This window comes from Benincasa hispida, chromosome 2 (genome assembly GCF_009727055.1).
Source record: "Benincasa hispida cultivar B227 chromosome 2, ASM972705v1, whole genome shotgun sequence".
NCBI classification, from domain to species: domain Eukaryota; kingdom Viridiplantae; phylum Streptophyta; class Magnoliopsida; order Cucurbitales; family Cucurbitaceae; genus Benincasa; species Benincasa hispida.
This window is the reverse complement of record NC_052350.1, coordinates 18,639,885-18,658,908: the sequence shown is the minus strand read 5'-3', so window position 1 is coordinate 18,658,908 and position 19,024 is coordinate 18,639,885. Positions and strand designations below refer to the sequence as shown.

General features: G+C 31.8%; 1 protein-coding gene across 1 annotated transcript; it reads left to right on the top strand.

The window, feature by feature from the left end:
* Positions 1 to 5,536: 5,536 nt before the first annotated feature.
* On the top strand, positions 5,537 to 9,759 carry LOC120071769 (omega-6 fatty acid desaturase, chloroplastic). The gene is made up of 10 exons (XM_039024150.1): positions 5,537 to 5,758; positions 5,830 to 5,884; positions 6,435 to 6,679; positions 6,872 to 7,015; positions 7,124 to 7,275; positions 7,755 to 7,877; positions 8,006 to 8,183; positions 8,657 to 8,775; positions 8,990 to 9,104; positions 9,261 to 9,759. The coding sequence occupies exons 1-10, from the start codon at positions 5,720 to 5,722 to the stop codon at positions 9,420 to 9,422; spliced, it is 1,332 nt and encodes a 443-aa protein (XP_038880078.1). The 5' UTR covers positions 5,537 to 5,719; the 3' UTR covers positions 9,423 to 9,759.
* The last annotated feature ends 9,265 nt before the right edge of the window (positions 9,760 to 19,024 follow it).

Here is a 19,024-nt window from a genome sequence, read left to right as displayed (position 1 = left end):
ATCTAGAGGGCTAACTTGAACGAACATGACAAGCTAACTTACTTAACATTACCATTCTCGATCTGGAAATGTGATACCTGTCTCATCCTTGTCCTTTGTGCAAGTGCCCCATCTTTGATTTTTCTCCTTTGGTTGCTTTCTTCATTTCAAGCTCAATCTGACTGGAGTTTTCCTCATGGGCTCAGTTAAACATTCTCACAAAGTTGCATAAAGTTGACATATCTATAAGCTTCATTGAAGATTGATGTAGTTTTTCAAATAATTGTTGTCAACTCTGCTTTTGAAAAATCAAAGTAAAATAGTGTTTGATAAATTAGAAAAACTAGTTACGGTGTTAGATAAATTAATAGTAAATTGATAATTTAATTATATGAACCAAAGCATATTGATATGTTAGAAATGTCAAGAATATGGGAGTTCTTGACCGGTTAAACATGTCAAGAATATCTACACTCTTACACTACAACATGTCAAGCCTACTTATGATTTTTTTTAGAAAAATCTATAATTTTACGTTTTTACCTATAATTGCTCTTGTATTTTGATACATACATTTTCAGTCTTATATATCAACCAAATTTCTACCAATATCTCTTTATAAAAACTTTACTTATTTAACATTGTTGATGTTACAACCTCATAAAGTATTTTCCAACATTATAGTCAACCCCATATGAACAATTTCAAAAGTATAACAACAATCATAGGTATTGCCAAGAACAATGTACATAATGGCAAAAGAAGACATATACGTCTTAAACATGGAGCTGTGAAACAATTATTAAAGGGAGGAATTATTTCCTTGGAAGCAAAATTTGGCTGACCCTTTATAAACATGGGACTTAAACCCTTAGGATTCTATAGCCTTTTATCTGGGTAGTCTATTGCGATAGACTTGATGATCCATAGCCCTTCATTTGGGTGGTCCCAGTATGGACTTGAACTAAAACCTTTTAAATTCCATAGCCCTTCTTTTGGATGGTCTTAGTATGGACTTGATGGATAAGTGTAAAATCTTCATAGCTCACTTCTGAGTGGTTTGTCTTTGACATACTTGAACAAGAAGGTCCTAGTATGGATTAGACGAGAAATCTTCATAGCTTGATTTGAATGATCTATTGCGATAGACTTGATGAAGCAATTAACGTGATTGTGAAGGTGTGGTCGCCTTCTATGAAAGAGTTTGAAGGTTTCTTTCTAGAGCTTTCACAGTGACATGAGATTTATGTGTATGACCATAATAAACACACTTTATATCATAGAATCGAGAGAAGGACTAGAAGTAAGATTATTGCCCTACTTCATTATGCATCAATTCAAATTGTTAGATATTGACGTTTAAGTCTGATATCTTTTATTTGCTCAGAACACTTTTTTCTTTCTTTTTTTTTTTTTAGGAAAAGTAAAGGAGAGTGGGAAGTTTTGTCAAATATGGATAGTTTTAGAATTGCCTAGAGGCATTCTAGATGAGAATCAAAAGTGAGTTGATGGTGGAAGTATTCTCCTATATAACTTTTCCAACGTGTCCAAAAATATAATGGCCATTCAAATCTTTTATTATTTTGTGATAATCATTTAAAAGGATCTATATATATAATAAAAGATATTTATCCGCAAATCAAATTATATACGTAAAATCTTTTAATGTTATATATAATTTGATTTGCGATAAATATCTTTTATTATATATATCTATATTAAAAAACTTTTTAAATGTGTGAAGATTGGTTGAGATTTGTTTTTGTAACTAAGAATGGGTAAATTTAGTTTTATACAAAATAATATTCAAAGGGGAAAAAATTATTTAAAAAAATTGAACACAATTTTTATATTTGTAAAAAAGAACCTAGTTTTTAGTTTATTATTATTTTTTAAGTGAGACTTTGTCACTCAAAAAATATTTAAAAGTATAAAACTGGAGGTAGTTGAATGAGAAACAAAATGATATACTATGTGAAATCCTCCACTCAAAATTTGAAAAAGTAAAGAGATTAGATAAAAAAAAGTTTTAAAATGTGATTTAGTTTTTTCCACTCGAAACTTTTTTAGGTTAGAAATAAATTTTTCCTAAGAAAATTCCCGCAAGCATCATCACTACCATAAGTTTTTTTTTAAAAAAAATTTATTTATATATAAATTAAATTAATTATTTAAAAAACCTAAAACTTAGGAACTCCCGTAAAGCAAAGCATGTTATGAGAACTTCCATTTCCCAAATGCTTACAGGAATTCTGAGCAAGCTCATTTTTCTTTTTCTTTTTTTTTTTCTTTTTTTTTTTTTAAATTCAAAATAAAATAACTTAACTTAGTTTAAGTTATCCAATTTCAATTCACTTAAGTTTAGTTTATTTTGTTATAATCAATTTCAACTTTTTAACTTATTCTGCAAAATGGCCAAGAACACCAGAATTCTTACGCTAGCTTTTTTTTTCTTCTTCTTTTCCTTTTTTACTAGAAATTTTCTCGTCACCATGCTAAGAATGTGGCACGTGGCCGGAATACTTCACTAATTTATATTATTTGGGACAAATGGTTGGTTATTATAGTTCTAGATTATTATAGATGGGTTATAAGATTTTATGTTTGAGATACAAATTATTTTAGTTTGAATTATAATAGTATGTATATATTTGAGATGTAACTATTTTAGTTTGAGAAGTAAATAGTAAACATATAGCAAAAAAAATAAAAAATGATGAATGTAAAATAGTAAAAATAGCAAATAGCAAATACGAAGCAAATGAAAGTTTTGAAATAATGTTGATTGTAGCTAACTGAAAACTACAAAATAGTATTTATTGTAGTAAGAGGTGATTATTATAGCCTTAGGATAATCCCAAACACCCACATAGTTTTTAAAACTTATTATTTATAATCATTTTAAATAGTAATTGTATCAATTTAAACTCTATACTTTTGTAAATGTATCAATTTACACCATCCATTATTTTCTAATGGAAAAATATTATATGAGACTTATAGTTGTTTATTAATTAAACCTCCAAACTTTCATGAATCATTTTAGACTCCCAATTAGAACTTTCTTTGAGAATCATCTATGCATTAACTTAATTGTCCATTTTGTAAAATTGACATTTGAAAAAGTCTATACATTTATGAGAATTGATGCATGAATAATTCTTGAAGATAATTATAATGAAGGGTCTAAATTGATTCACTTACGAAGATTTAGGAGTATACACTTATAAGTTTTACACGATATTTGTCAAACAAATAAAAGTTTAGAGTTTGTTTAGAATAAAAGTCTAGAAATGGTATAAATTGATACACTAATAAAAGTTTAGAATTTAAATTGATATAATTATTATTAGTTAATGGTTAATTAATACAATCTCCAAAGTTTAGAATTTAAATTGATATAATTATTATTAGTTAAGGGTTAATTAATACAATCTCCAAAGTTTATGGTATAAATTGATATTTTTCTTAATAGTTTTGAAACCTACTATTAAAATATTGTAGTTTTTAATCCACGTAGGCATCGCTGTCTCTCAAATATATGAGAATGTGTGTAAAACTCTTCTTCGTCTTTTTAATAGGGAAATGCTCAAGCTCGTCTCGTTTCACTAAAAGGGAAATGGTTAAGCCAATCTCGCCACTGACACTGTACAACCTCAATTAACATTGTTAATAGATATTGCACATATCCCACGGATGAGCCTTATAAATACCCTTACACCATCAACCTCAAGGAGCAAGCAATTGATCTCTCCATGCTTAATTGAGTTAAATACTCCTACTAACTTAGACATTAAAGTATACTCGATTCGGACCCACATTGGTGCAAGTACTCTTGCAAGTCAACTTCAGCTCCAACAACGTGTTCAAACTAAAGGAGAGGGTCAGAGGAGTAAGGAGGGTACAAGATGAAATACCCACACAATGTATATTTCATCTTGTACAAATAAAAGTTAGTAGAATATAATTTAGAATGACTCGATATTAGCACAATGTAACAACCATTTATCTCTACAATGATTTGATATTATTCACGTTGAGCATAAACCCTCGACTTTGCTTTTGAGATTATCTAAAATGTTTCATATCAATAGAGATAATTATTCATTTTTATATACCCACGATCGTTTTCTTTACTAGTGTAAAACTTTGTTTGCACCTATCATAAACTTATGATTTTCTTAAATGAGTTAGATTTTTTTTCCAGAAAAAGTGAAGACTCAAAACAATTTTTTTTTTCAGAGAAAAGTGAATACTAAAAACAAACTTTAAAATTTAAGTATGAAATACAAATTTAAAATTAAATTCAAAATTGGTTAAAATAACATTTTTGGTCTCAATACTTTTGTTCAAATTTTATCACTATAGTTTCAATGAAACGCTTCGGCCCATAGGTACTGAGGAACTTTGCTTGCATCAGTTTTTAGCAGTCTAAGTGATGTGCCTTTGTTAAGGGTGATCATCAGTTGGTCGGGGTCGGATTTCTGACTAGACCGATGCCGAACCGAGCATAATCGGTTCTGAACCTTGCCAAATCGGTCCGACTGTCGTCTGAGCAAAAAACACGACCAATCGACCGTCAGTTTGGTCTTTATTTATTTATTTATTTTTTAAAATACTTAGACGGTCTAAGTGAGTTTTATAAATTTTAAATAGTCTAAGTAGTAAGTTAGACTTCGAAAAAATGCTATATTTAATTATTTACATTTTATCACTTAGTTGTTAGTGTTGTTAGGTAAAAGTTATATTTAGTTATAAATCATTATCATTATAAATAACAAATTTCTAGTAGGATAGAAACAGAATTGGAAGTGGAAACAAAAAAAAAAAAGCAACACATGGCCATCTTCGCCAACCGACGTGGAAGTCGGTTCAAATAATACCAAACCGTCTCCGACCGATCTTCACTAATTATCGTGCTCGACTTGATTTCGGTTGGTTTGGGTCGGTCGGGTCGATTTTTCGATCTTTCATACTCATCCCTAGTTTCAATTGTCCACTTTTAGTCTATGTATTTTCAATAAATCTTAAATTTATTCTTCAATATTAGTTTATTATTCATTTTTTAATGAAATTTTTATTAATTGTAAATTTTTTTTCTATAAAATTTGAAAATATATTCACATATGATATTTCTTTCATGAAAATTATTATTAATATTTAATCAATTTCAATAAAATATAATTTTGAAATATTAAATTTAAAATTGATTAAAAGTATATGACTAAAATTAGACAATTTAAAATAATAGAACTAAAATTGAATATGGTACCCAACTTTGGGACCAAAGTTAACCTTTAAATTTTGAAGACTAAATCATTCTTAATGACAAAAATTATTAGCTTTGAAAAGTAGATAGAAGTCACCTATTCTAAAAAAAAAAAAAAGTAAATAGAAGCTAAATTTGAATTATAGAGACGAAGTCAGGACGAGAACGAACTTTTGTATTTGCTCGCCATTTTCCTGTGGGGGCAGAAAAATGAGCGATAACAACGCCGCCTTGAACAATAGTGGCGTAAGCTCGAAAGGGGCCACCCCTTTCAGAGAATTCTATCCACATCTTACAGAACGATTGGCAAAGGATTTATACCCAATTTCCCATTTCAAATAGCAAACTTCCATACTTAAGGGGATACCCATTAAGAAATTTCCCCCTTTCCCCTTCTATTACCTCTTATTCGAAGAGCCCAAGCAAGCTAAGGGGGCCTTCTTAACTGGGATTTCTGCAATTCTGCACATAATGGCTTGCAGACTTGCAGATTCCATGGTTCTTTTCAATGTACGCTTCCCTTCTTTTTAATCTTACCCTTGTGTTCTTCTTTTCTCTTATTGTTTTGGTTTGATTGTCAGGGCCCCCATCAGAATTTAGCTCGAACCCAGAAAATTGCATCCCATTGTTCGCCAGGTATGTTTTAGTATCTTCCTTTTGGAGAATTATTTGAAGTTGTTTAAGAATTGATAATTGATTGATAGACTAAATTGTCTAGCAGTTGTGTGATACGGTGTGATACAGTGTGATGACAGTTCAGAGTATATCCATGGTAGATTCAATTCCATTTACTTTGTCACTCCAGAAGGAACCTCGCATGTTGCGGACATGGTTTCTGTAATTAAATATTGAGTAAAATTTGAAATTAGATAGAAGTTAGAGTCCTCAACAAATTTCAAGTACATTGTTACTTTTTCATATCCTCATTCAACTCAAGCCTGAATTTTATATACCATAAAATGAATTAATCGACAAGGAACCAACCAACATAGCTTAGATTTTGCATTTGTTTCTTTATTCTCAAAATGCCAACATAGCCTAGATTGTGCATTTGTTTCTTTATTCTCAAAATGGGTTTTTCTAAGGTTAGCATTTTTTTCCCCTTTTGCTGTCTCTTTGAGCATAAATAACTTGGATTTTCCATTGCCAATTTGGACGGTTCAAACATACTTATTCCGATAGACAGGTATATTGCAAGTGAAGGGGGAAATATTATTTCAGAAGAAAATCAAGCGACAGAACTATCTACTTCCTGTGAAGAGGGCTGCAATTTTACGGGCTGTTGCTGTTCCAGTTGCACCACCATCTTCTTCAGCAGATAGTGCTGAATATAGAAAACAATTATCAGAAAGCTATGGATTCGAGCAAATTGGAGAACCTCTTCCTGATAATGTTAGGTTAAAAGATATTGTTGAGTCCCTTCCTAAAGAGGTACTTCATATTGTTGCAACATACTGTTGTTTAACATCTGCCCTTGAGGCCGTTGCATTTTCATTTCTTCTGTCAAATGAAATAATTTTGATGATACTGTAATTCATGTTTATAGTTTCTTACATAGCCTAGTTAGCTTATGTTCATGTTTCTTTTACTCATTGTATCTTATTCTTTTCATTTTTTTTAAAGGTGTTTGAGATCAATGATGTGAAAGCATGGAAATCTGTTTTAGTATCTGTAGCTTCCTACACATTAGGCCTCGTCATGATTGCAAAAGTTCCATGGTATCTACTACCTTTGGCTTGGGCATGGACTGGAACTGCAATAACAGGGGTTAGTCTTATTCAAATATTCTTTCTGGTTGCTTCCCTTTCCCTTTCTTTTCCTCTCAACCTTGTCAGACTTGCAACTCTGGCCACTGAAGTTACTTTCCTCCTTAAGTTCTTTGTTATAGGTCACGATTGTGCTCACAAATCATTTTCAAGGAACAAGTTAGTGGAAGACATTGTGGGTACTTTGGCTTTCATGCCTCTAATATACCCATATGAGCCTTGGCGGTTTAAGCATGATCAACATCATGCAAAGACAAACATGTATTAGTAATCTCTCCTCTGTCTCTATCTCTCTTTGAAATACTTAATTTAGCTCTATCTTCCTGCATAAGCATTGTTCAATATTGTTCTGTCCGAAATGTCTTATTGAGGTTGGATAACATCTAGTTAAGCAATGCAAAAGCCTTTATCAGTAATATTGTGCAGAACAATATGAAGGGATATTAATGTGTTATAAAATTATAATCCATACCTTGATGGTGCTAGGTTTGTCCACATGACGTCTTATTTACTTATCACTGTTAGTTCTCCCTTGTATCTTGGGATCAAGTTAATTGAATTTCTCCACATGTTTTGCATTTTTCCTAGAGTCAAATATGGTTGTGTTAATTAAGCTTGAAATACTGCATGTATGAAGAAATAGGAATCCATATTTTATAAGTTTGGCTTGTTACTATTTATGCCTTTCATCTTGTAGTTTTAGCTAACCTTCCATTTCTGTTCTTATCCACGTATTATAGGCTGGAAGAAGATACAGCTTGGCATCCTGTGTGGAAAGAGGAATTTGATTCAGCACCTCTTTTGCGTAAAGCAATCATATATGGTTATGGTCCATTTCGACCGTGGATGTCTATAGCTCATTGGTAAGTTAACCTTGGATGGTTCTTTTGCTAGAATAATTTGACTTTATATGAAGATATCTTGTATGTGATTTGACCAAATTCTCTCTTTCTTTCATTAATATGCACCAATTTGTTCTTATGCATAATAGGTTGTTGTGGCACTTTGATTTGAAAAAGTTCAGACCAAACGAAGTGAAAAGAGTGAAGATAAGCTTAGCTTGTGTTTTTGCATTTATGTTTATTGGATGGCCATTGATCATCTACAAGACTGGGATTATTGGATGGGTCAAGTTCTGGTTAATGCCATGGCTGGGCTACCACTTTTGGGTAACATCATTTGCTTGCCTCTTCTTATTACAGTTTCTCCTATAGTCCTATGATCAATTCAATTGATGTTCTGCGTTGGATAGTGATTTGTCATGGTTCTCTATGATGTAACAATGGATTAACAAACTAGTTAACAATCAGAATCAGAGGTTATATGGCAGGGTAGACTAATAAAAATGGACCTTGTAGCTTAGACTACAGTATTCAAGTATCTTTTCATATTGTTGGAACATTAATCTTAATGAAGCTTATATCTTGCACTGATATTCCTGAAGCAAATAAAAGAATGCTTAATACCGTGTTTTCAAGATCATGAGACAATGATATGGTGTTTATGCCACTGTTCTTCATTCATAGAGGGACTATTTTATTGTTCTTATTCTGCATAACTTGAAATTGTCCCAGATAAAATTTGTTGGTTTTACTTATGTAAATTGAGCTTCTATTTAAATTACCTTTTGTTTCTTTCTTAGATGAGCACTTTCACCATGGTCCATCACACAGCTCCTCATATACCGTTTAAGTCTTCAGAAGAGTGGAACGCAGCTCAAGCGCAGCTCAATGGAACAGTTCACTGTGCTTATCCTCAGTGGTAACTGATCATTCATTTCAGTGTCTGTTTTTCCTTCTCTTTTCTTTTTTCTCGCTTAATTCGACTCTAAGCTGATAGAAAGGCGTATTAGAAAAAGATTCAGCACTATTCGTGAGATCCTCTAGTCTTGAAATCTAGATAATACATGTGAATTAAGATTTATCACACAAGTCACATTGACTTGGCTTCTAAGTTTATCTTCTCCCCTCTACAGGATTGAGATTCTCTGCCATGACATCAATGTGCACATTCCCCACCATATTTCTCCAAGAATTCCGAGTTACAACTTACGGGCAGCCCACAAGTCTCTTCAAGAAAACTGGGGAAAGGTAATGGGGTAAACCGAATGCATGTGTGCGTTTTCTTTTCAAACAGTTCTTGCAAAATCTAACGATTGCCTTGCTTAATGCATATATTTTCCCCTACTGATGCTAATAATCTAGTTCTTTTCTTCCATCTTTGTTTTCCCTGCAACACATTTATAGCATCTGAATGAGGCTTCATGGAATTGGCGATTAATGAAGACGATCATGACGATATGCCATGTCTACAGTAAAGAGGAAAACTATGTCGCATTTGACCGACTCAATAAAGAAGATTCTTATCCCATTACATTTCTCAAGAAAGTTATGCCTGATCTTGCTTGATTGATCTTACCTCAACCTTCAGGAACAACACAGACACTTGCTTCTTTCTTTCGTTGTGCAATGTTTTTCTCCACAAATTTTGAAGAACGAATGGAAGGAAACTTGGTAGGACGCCATATATTGAGTTAAAGAATTTCTCTATTTCATTTTCCAATCTCTCGCTCTCCCATTTTCTCGTGAGGGAACATTTTTTTCTCCTCAAATAGCAATAGTCTGTAACCTTTTCTTTTGTTCTTTTAACGTAGTTGTGATCTAAAGAGGAAGAACAAACACTTTGATACTTTATGTTGCCACTTTATAAAAAGGTGTAATGGAAACACTCTCTTTATCAAAGACACCGACTGACAATACAAGTACAACACAACCATTATCATTGCTTTTTGTTCTGCAGCAACCAGTTATTGAAACATAGAAAGATAAAATAGAATCATGATAGAGAGATATCTTTAGAAGAAATTATTTTCATTTGAAGCCTGTTTCTACCTCCAAAGAAAAGGTAGTAATTTGATTGTATAAATTTTTTCTCTTGTTCAAACATTTTTCATTGAATTTTCAGTTCATTTCACTTCAAAATTTTTTACTGGTAGAGTTTTCAATTTTTTTATAGTGCAACACTCGTGGGTAGGAGGATTTAAACCACAAATGTCATAATTACTAGTATACTCGAATACCAGTTGAGCTAAGCTCTTGTTAGTTAGATATTTACATAGATATTTTATAATATACATCTAAATGTTATCTTATTTTATAGAAATGATTAAAAATGATCAATTGTAGTCTAGTTCAGCCACAATCAAATCTCATCGAATTATTTTCTAGAATTCATTTAGTACTCGCTCTTCTTCCACTACTCTTCTAGTTCTCATCCCACCTCCGCATAATTTCTCTCACACACTTATACATTCACATCCCTCTCTCTTCACCCACCTATTCACATTTCTCTTATTTCTCTTTAACTTAGTCTTCACTATCTCTCTCAATTCTTCAATTTCTTCTCCATCTCTAAAATCTTTTGGTATAAATAAATCATTCTCTTCTTTCTTTTATGCTCACAATCTAAACGTTTGAGATAATTTCTTAATTTATTATTTTTTCTTTTTCTTTGTTTTATCTTGCCTACACTTTTATTCATGCTCACAAAGTCACAATAAAAAACTAGGAGTTGAAAAAGAAATCACATTATTTTCTTCTAACTTTCATTTTTTTGTATCTATTTTTCTAAGATATATGATTGTGTATTTCCCCCCTTTTTTATAGAGATGTAGAGAATTGATCCAAGATTTATACATTTGAGGTAATTTCTTAATTTATTTTCATTTTCTTCCTTGTTGTCGCTCCTACATTTTTTCGTAGATGTGTTTATATGTGCTTTTTCTTATTTAATATTTTTTTTAATAGGTGAATGAAGTTGGAGCAACTCACAACTTAGTACTTCTTCAATAACAATGTCGTATTTAAAATCACACAAGAGCTTTGTTGTTGGATGAAGAATTGTGTACTTTTTTTTATATATAATTTATTTTAAAATTGTAATGAAAATATATTGTGTATCCTTATATTTATTTTTTAAAAAATTATATGAACAAATTTGATATGTGCAAGTCTTTTGTTCAAGTTAGAATGCAAATTTTTTCTTAGTATAATTAGTTAACATGATATAATAAAATGTAGATACATCACATGCATAACACATTTTTTTTTTTTTTTTAAAAAAGAGTGGAATAACATTTTAATTTTTTTTTAATCATAGTTATTTATATATTACCTAAATTACTATTATTCTTAAATCTTTTAAATGAAACATTTTTTTATTCCTCCCTCAATTATCTCAATTATATGTACCTAAATGTCAATGACGAATGTCGAAGATCATAATATCTAGATGCATTACTTTTTCTATATATTAAACATGGAAATATCACGTGCATCGCACGTTATTAAAGACTAGTATAGATAAAAGTCATTATGTGGAGAAATTTTTTTGGTTCTTTTACTGTTTCTTTATAAGTCTTTTCATGGTTAATTTGTTAGCAATTTAGTAATTTTAAATATAAATTATTTTATTTGAAATTGTTTTTTATGGTTCATTTATTTCTCTCTTCTTCTAGTACTCTTCTCCACCTTTTCACATTTCTCTTATATATAAGTCTCCCAACCCTTTAAATTCCTCTTAATTTCTAGAATCTTTGGGTATAAATAAAATCATTCTCTTCTTTCATTCATACTCGTAAAGTCGCAGTTAAAAATTTAGAGGTGGAGAAAAAATCACATCATTCTTTTCTTCTAATTTTCATTTGTGTGTGCTTTTTCTTATTTTATATTTTTTTAATAGGTGGAGGAAGATTGGAGCCACCTTCAACTTAATATTTTTTCAACCACAATAATAACAAATGTCTTATTTAAAATTACACAAGAGCTTCATTGTTGTATGATTTCTTGATGACCTCCATATGTGATAATGATAATGATGAACTAAAAACTGTCGAAACTTTTAATTCGATCAAATAATTGTTTCATTTCCTTCTCTAATTCTGTAATATTAGGGCAATAATGAGTCGATCATCAGAAAGCTGGTCAATCTTCTTTTCAAGTTACTTGTTATTAAGTAACCAAAGGAGGGGGGTTTTATGTTGAATTGGTTTTGATTGCTTTGAATTAAAGAAAAGAAATAACAAAGAAACAAAATTTAAGGATTGATTGAATTTAAACTATCAATGAGACAAATATCTAGCCCACCGTGTTTTAAGGTTACTCTTAATTTGCTCCTCAATCATCAATTACTCATACACATAACTCGCAATCTTATAAGTATAAAATTAGTCAACCACATCTAGAAAAGCTAAGTCCTATTAATCAAATCAATCTTTTTGTTTAGATGAAAAGCATCTTGAACATGCAAATAAATTAGCATCAAGATCTAGGCCTATTGTTAAGTCGAACAATTAATTCAGAATTGTCTGATTAAGTGTTCGATGTGAATCTTTCTTAAGTTAGTTAGATGAATGCTATTGGATTGGAATTGTTGAATCAATATACAACTCTAACTTAACTTTTGTCACTTGGTGATATAATAACCTAAAGATTGTGTATTAGATGTAGATCTATAACAATGAACTAAACATGCTTGGCTAATTTATCAGATATTCCCAAACACATTCAATTAATTGATTAAGAACAAGGAGAGAATTCAACAAATCATAAAATTACAAGATGAAATTTTTCATCTCATGAGTTTGCCAATTAAAAGATAAACACTACATTCCAAACTAGATAATAGTACCTTAGCCTTGATACATACTTGAATTCACAAAATAATAATCAATGGATGTCTCTATTGAGTGGGGAAGATGAAATTTAAAGGAGAGAAAATTGTCTAGAGAGAAATGTAACTGAAAATCTTGTTGAATCTCTGCAGGCAACTAGGGCATTTTATAAAATAACGCAATGGCGTCGCGACACTCTGAGGAAGGTTGCTCTCAGGTATTTAGTGCAATGTCATAGTGCAGTGTTAGCTCTACGACGCTGCGATGCATGTATCGTCTGTGAAGATCCGTAGCGTTGTGGCGCTCTAGGATAGCGCCGTGACACTCCTTGCTTTGCACGAAATCGAGGCTCAGCCTTATGGTGCCACAATGCCAGCCTAAAATGCCCCAATTTACTTTTCGTGCCCCAATTGATACTCTAAACCTCCAAATAAGCTCGTTTTGTCCCAAAATTGATGCTAAGGGTTGGTTCTACCTACATGATGCTTAATGCCATGTAAAATCAAGGAATAAAATCGTAAAATACAAGAACAATCTCGAGTTAAGTAAAATGAAATAAGATATTTTAAGCGGTATTATCACGCTCAACTTAATTCTTGATCGTCCCTCATCTTAATGCTTAAGACACACGTGACAGAAAATTAAAGGGCATTCATTTTTCCTAAGGACACTAACTTTCACACTCCAACTGTAATGACTTGTCCCACTCTTTTTGTAGGTGTCCTAACCACAGTGAAGGTATCTCTTTTTACCCCTATCCACACGTTCACGCAACCCATTAATTTTATACGCGCATAATATATATATATATATATTATATATAGTATATATATAATATATATATATATATATATATAATATATTCTTGTAAGCTCATACTCTCTTATTTCTTCCTATCTCATATTACACCCTTTTCTAGCAAGTTTAGTCTCCTCACTGATGGGGTCTTTCAAGGTGATAACAATCCTCTAGGTTGAATAGTGCAATTCTAAGCAAAAAAAGATCTATGATAGACAGACAAAAAACATAAATATGCATGAAAGGTATGATAGCAAATTTTCAAAAAATGGCTAAAAAAACATAATGCTTTCTTCCGACCTAACCTTATGCCAACATAACCTACTAGTGTATCATCAACTAGTCATGGTAAAGGAACAAGCAACTAAGCAAACTAATGAAGCAAATAAGCATTGTTCGAGCACAAGACTCAAGGATCCAAGCCAACTAATTTCTCAACTTTAAAAATACACATTATCCCTAATATGAGAAGTTAGGATCACAAGGAAATAGAAAACTTCCCTGAAGTGCGGGAAGGAAGAATTTGGATCTTCAAAAAGCATTCTCCCCATCAGACCTATCAAAACAAAAAGATGGAAAATACTAGGATTGGTCAGGGGATCAATGAAAGTTCTTATCGAGTTTCCTCAGACTTGTCTCACATCACCTCCTCCAAAGATTGGAAGGTTTAGGATTAAGCTTAGCTTCAAGTATTGAACACTTGGGAAAGTATATCCTTTTAGGAATTAGGAAAGTATTGATCACAAGTAAAGACACATTCTTTCCCAATTTCACCAATGAATTTTAGGACCCCACCAAAACCTTGTGAACATACTAGTAATATTTGGACAAGAACTATTAGTAAGCTTAAAAATACTCATTCCATAAATTGGAATTGCCTGCCCAACACTTTTTATTAGAATTTTCTTTCCTCCAGCCATTAACAGTATGCCAAACCCTATCAGCAATGTATCATTTTAATTAAATTACTAAATAATTTAATGAAATTGTAATAAAAATTTGCCCAACTATTTGAAGGGAAACTCCATTTCGATTTCGATTGAAAACATAAATTTACAGTACAACAAATAAATTATGCAATCAAAGTAACTTACAACATGCTTTTCAAATAAAATACATAGTTCAAGGGATATTATCTTTGAAGAACATTTCTTCTTGTATTTATCGAACAGTCACGAACTCCTCGATCAAACAACAACAAGAACTTGAAGATCTTCTTCAAGTGAATCATGAACCAAATGGGAAGAGAACACCACCACTCGGATTCCTTGGTATGCTCAGGGTGAGAACCCAAGAGTGATGGACTCTGACTATTTTAGTTAAGAGGATATTTGTGAGTTTGGAGGAGGAAGACGATTGAAGAAGAAGCACTGTCGCATAGCAACCTTCTCAATCGTTTAGGCTATCGCATAGCAAAACTTCCTATCGCATAGACAAAAGGCCTATTGCATATGCTCTCCGTTTTTCGTGTAGATTATCGCATAGTCTATTCTTTGCGGATCTTGTTGTTCTCTTTGGTATATAGAAAAAGAAAAAATAATTTTTCCTTTTATTCCAATTGCCATAAAATTTTCATAATCATCCACTAAGGTAGTTTTTGAAAAAAATGATTATTATTCAAAATAATAAATAATATAAATAAATATGATAACCAACTTATCATATTATATTTATAATCTACAGTTTTAATATTGTGTCACATACAATATAAATAATAGTTATTTTTTCTCTATTTTATGGCATTTAATATAAATCAATTTATATTAAATTAACAACTATTTGAATCTCATTCAAATATTTATTCCTCCAATTAATGTATCAAATACATTATATCAATTATATCATATATAATTGAATTAATTTAATTATATCATATATATAATTAAATTCCATCTTATTAATTTGAACAATTCAAATTAACCCAAAAATTGATTCTCAACATAATTCTGAGCTATCAAGGGAACCTTATGGACCTGTAGCTTGAAGCTCCAACTGTACATGAATAATTAATTAAAATCTTTAATTACATTATCCATCATCCGTTAACTGTCGGGCACTTCACTAAAGACTGACAGTTGCACTCTTCACAGTACAAATATATTTCTATGTCCATTGGATATAACCAATCAATAATGCGATGACCCTTCACAAATTGTTCGTAAGTATAGCTAGACCAAATTACCGTTTTGCCCCTGTAGTTACATCTAATTCCTTAAGTACACTTATTACTCTAATGAACAATAAGTCATTGTCCCACTATGACTATGTCCCCTCAAGCTAGGAGAGGGTGTTTCCACTATGTTTAAGATCCAAAATCGGCCCTTAAGGGAACAATTTATCTACTTACCCCTGCATTGTGGAAATAGTGAATTCTGTTTTGTGTAGCTAAGTTTCCAGCTCCCCAATCAGACGAATCCCAAAATTGTAGGCCTATTGAGTTGGCAATCTGGCCACTCTCACCCATACAAATGAAAGGACCGCCTTCATGAGCAGGAGTTCACAACTCATTCAGGATTCAGGTCAGGTCACCTATGGTCATCCTAGTGAAATGTAAGTCTCTATTAACAACGGTGTTATATAAAGAGACTAATCATTTTGTGGTCCGGTCTTATACAAACTTTTTGTATACAATACCCCCGCTTGCATGTCTCTACATGAATGATCAGGAACATATCATTTGTAGCACTTTACAACATTTGTAACACCTACAAAGTGGGTCGTATCCGTAGTGTCATCAGGATAAGGTACCCAACCTTATCCATCTACTACAGACCATTTAGGTTATCATTTAAGCAAGATCCACCTGTATGTCTGTATATACTTGTTTAAATTTACATAAAATAACTTTGGATTTTAGTTTATTGAATTGAGTATAAGCTTAAAATAACACTTATTTTATTAATAACAATATGTTTATACAGAGTTTACGAACTACGAGATTACAAGAAGATTTAGGACACCAATCCTAACATTCTTGGAATGCATCTAACTTCAATCGTTGGATTAAAAAAAAAAATCAATCATTTCTAAAGACTTCGTCAATTCTTAACTAATTGTAATTTAGTAGTATAGGTAGAAAAATGTTTATACGAAGGTAAGGAAGAAGAAAACTAAATGGGGAAGAATTTCCAATTTCCTCGATTAAATGAAAGAAACTATAAGTAAAAAGGTATACCTTAATATTTAGGGTCTTTTATAAGAGATACATAACAAAGATATAAAAGAAGAAAATATCAATTACAACCCAAAGGAACATAATTCAATTGACATAATGCTTGTACTATCAACCTCGAGGTTAGAACTCGAGGTTAGAAGTTTTTCTATATGTAATATATATTTTCAATATTTTCAATATTTTCAATATTTTCTTTAATAATCAAATTCAATTCTCATCCAAAAAATTGATTTATTATGATATCACTATTCATTTTGTGTCAAATTGTGCCAAATTCAACCTATTTCTTTAAGTATATTGCTTCTCAACTTCTAGCGTCAAAATTGAAAGAAAGATTTTAACAGATATCAATTAAGACCCTACACTCTCACATGTGAGTAAAAGATTATCACTCATCTAAATTGATTTGTTTTGTAATGTTGTTTTAAATTGTCTCTATAATCATATATAAATTAAGAGTGTTTGACATTTTTTTATATTTTATTTTCTTAAGTTTAAGAAAATATATGTGATTTTGAATGGATATACATTATACTATATTTTGAAACATTCGATAAATAAAAGTTAAGGTCCTGTTGGGTAATTATTTTAATTTTTATTTATTTTTTAATTTTTTGAAAATGAAGCAACTATATGTAACTTAGGGTACACGTGTGAAGATAATAAAATCATTCTTATCAAAACATAATTTACTCATAAACCATAATTTTCTTCCTTGCAAACACGATATTTTGGAAACAACTTAATCAATTCGGTTACTAGAGAACAAGCTTGAGGCAAGTAAACCATGCTATGCAACTATAAATCATATCTCAAAAGCACATAAAACATTAACGAGGAAAGTTTATAAACTCACGGTATTCAAATTACATTCAGTGCCTCATAGACTTCAAAGCATACTTTAAGAATATCATAGTTCAAATCATTTTCATTCTACCTTAGAACAAATAATTCTTATCATAGAAAATCACACATAGGTTCGTAAAAGTATTATTTAAAATTATTTGTCATTCACAGTCACAGATTTGCTCTCTCAGAATTATAAGCTTCATCTAGTGTTGTCTGGCCTCGAATAGCTCGAAATTTCGATTGAATCCCGATTACTCTATTTTTACAAAAATCTGCACAACTCACAATTTTCTCCCAAATTGATGGGCTTCCCGAACTTTTTTTTCTTCAAAAACCCTTGAGCACCTCTCTTACTCAATCCTCTTCAACATTTTGTGAAGGAAGTTTTTCAATTGCACAACTGGTTTGAGAGAAAATCTTCAATCTTTCCACGATAACACACCTTGTTCGCTGCAGTTTTTGTTTACCAGAACTCTAAATTCATCAATTCTAGACCAAATAACCTTAGGTTTTCAGTTTATTTATAACTAACTTTTTGTAACGGTCAGCTGGTATTGTTGGGGATGATGCCCTAAAGTCTCGTATCCTGTAGTTTGTAAACACAATTAATTTTGTACGAACACTTGTGATGTATAATATATGATATTTTCTTCACTACTTGTCTTTAAACATTGAATATTTTATTTGCTTTACCACAAACCAATAAACTAAAATCCCTGGTTATCATTGTGTAACTTAAGCATGTATGTGGTGACATACAAGTAGATCATGTCTTAAGTGATAACCAAAATGGTCTGTAGTATACGAATATAGGAGGGAAACCTTATCCTAGTAACGCCATGGACGTGGCCCACTTTGTTGAATAGTTACAAGTGTTGTGACTTGCTACAGATGGTCTGATCCTGATCATTTGTGTAGGGACATGCGAGCGGGGCATCCTATACAAAGAGTTTGTATAAGGCCCGACCACGAAGTGTTAACATCTTGTTATATAACGCCGTTCATGATAGAAGCTTCACTTCACTAGGATGACCATAGGTAACATGACCTCTATCCTGGGTGGGTTGGGAACTCCTGCCTTTGAGGGCGGTCCTTTGATTTTCATGGGTGCGAGTGGCCAAGTCGCGAACTCAAACCTACCACTTTGGGGATTCGTCTGATTTGGTAGCTGGGAACTCAACTACACAAGATGAAATTCACTCCTTTCCCAAAGCAGGGGTAAGTAGATAGATTGCTCCCTTAAAGGCTGATCCCAGGGCTTGGGCTTGAACAATGTGGCGCTACACACCTTCTCATGGCCCGAGAGGTGTCCACACATAGTAGGACTATGTTGTATTGTTCATTAGAGGGATCAGTGATACTCAAGGAGTTAGATGTAACTACAGGGGCAAAACGATAAATTGACCCAACTGTACTTACGAGCATCTGTGAAGGGTTATCATACTGTTGATTAGTTATATCCGATGGACACAAAAATATATCTGTGGTAAGGAGAGTTCAGCTGTCGGTCTTTAGTG

Excerpts from the sequence above, each read along its gene's own strand:
- LOC120071769 (XM_039024150.1), top strand. The coding sequence starts at position 5,720 with ATGGCTTGCAGACTTGCAGATTCCATGGTTCTTTTCAAT. Across the intron at positions 5,885-6,434 it reads TGCATCCCATTGTTCGCCAG|GTATATTGCAAGTGAAGGGG; the intron begins GTATGTTTTAGT and ends TCCGATAGACAG. Across the intron at positions 7,276-7,754 it reads CATCATGCAAAGACAAACAT|GCTGGAAGAAGATACAGCTT; the intron begins GTATTAGTAATC and ends CACGTATTATAG.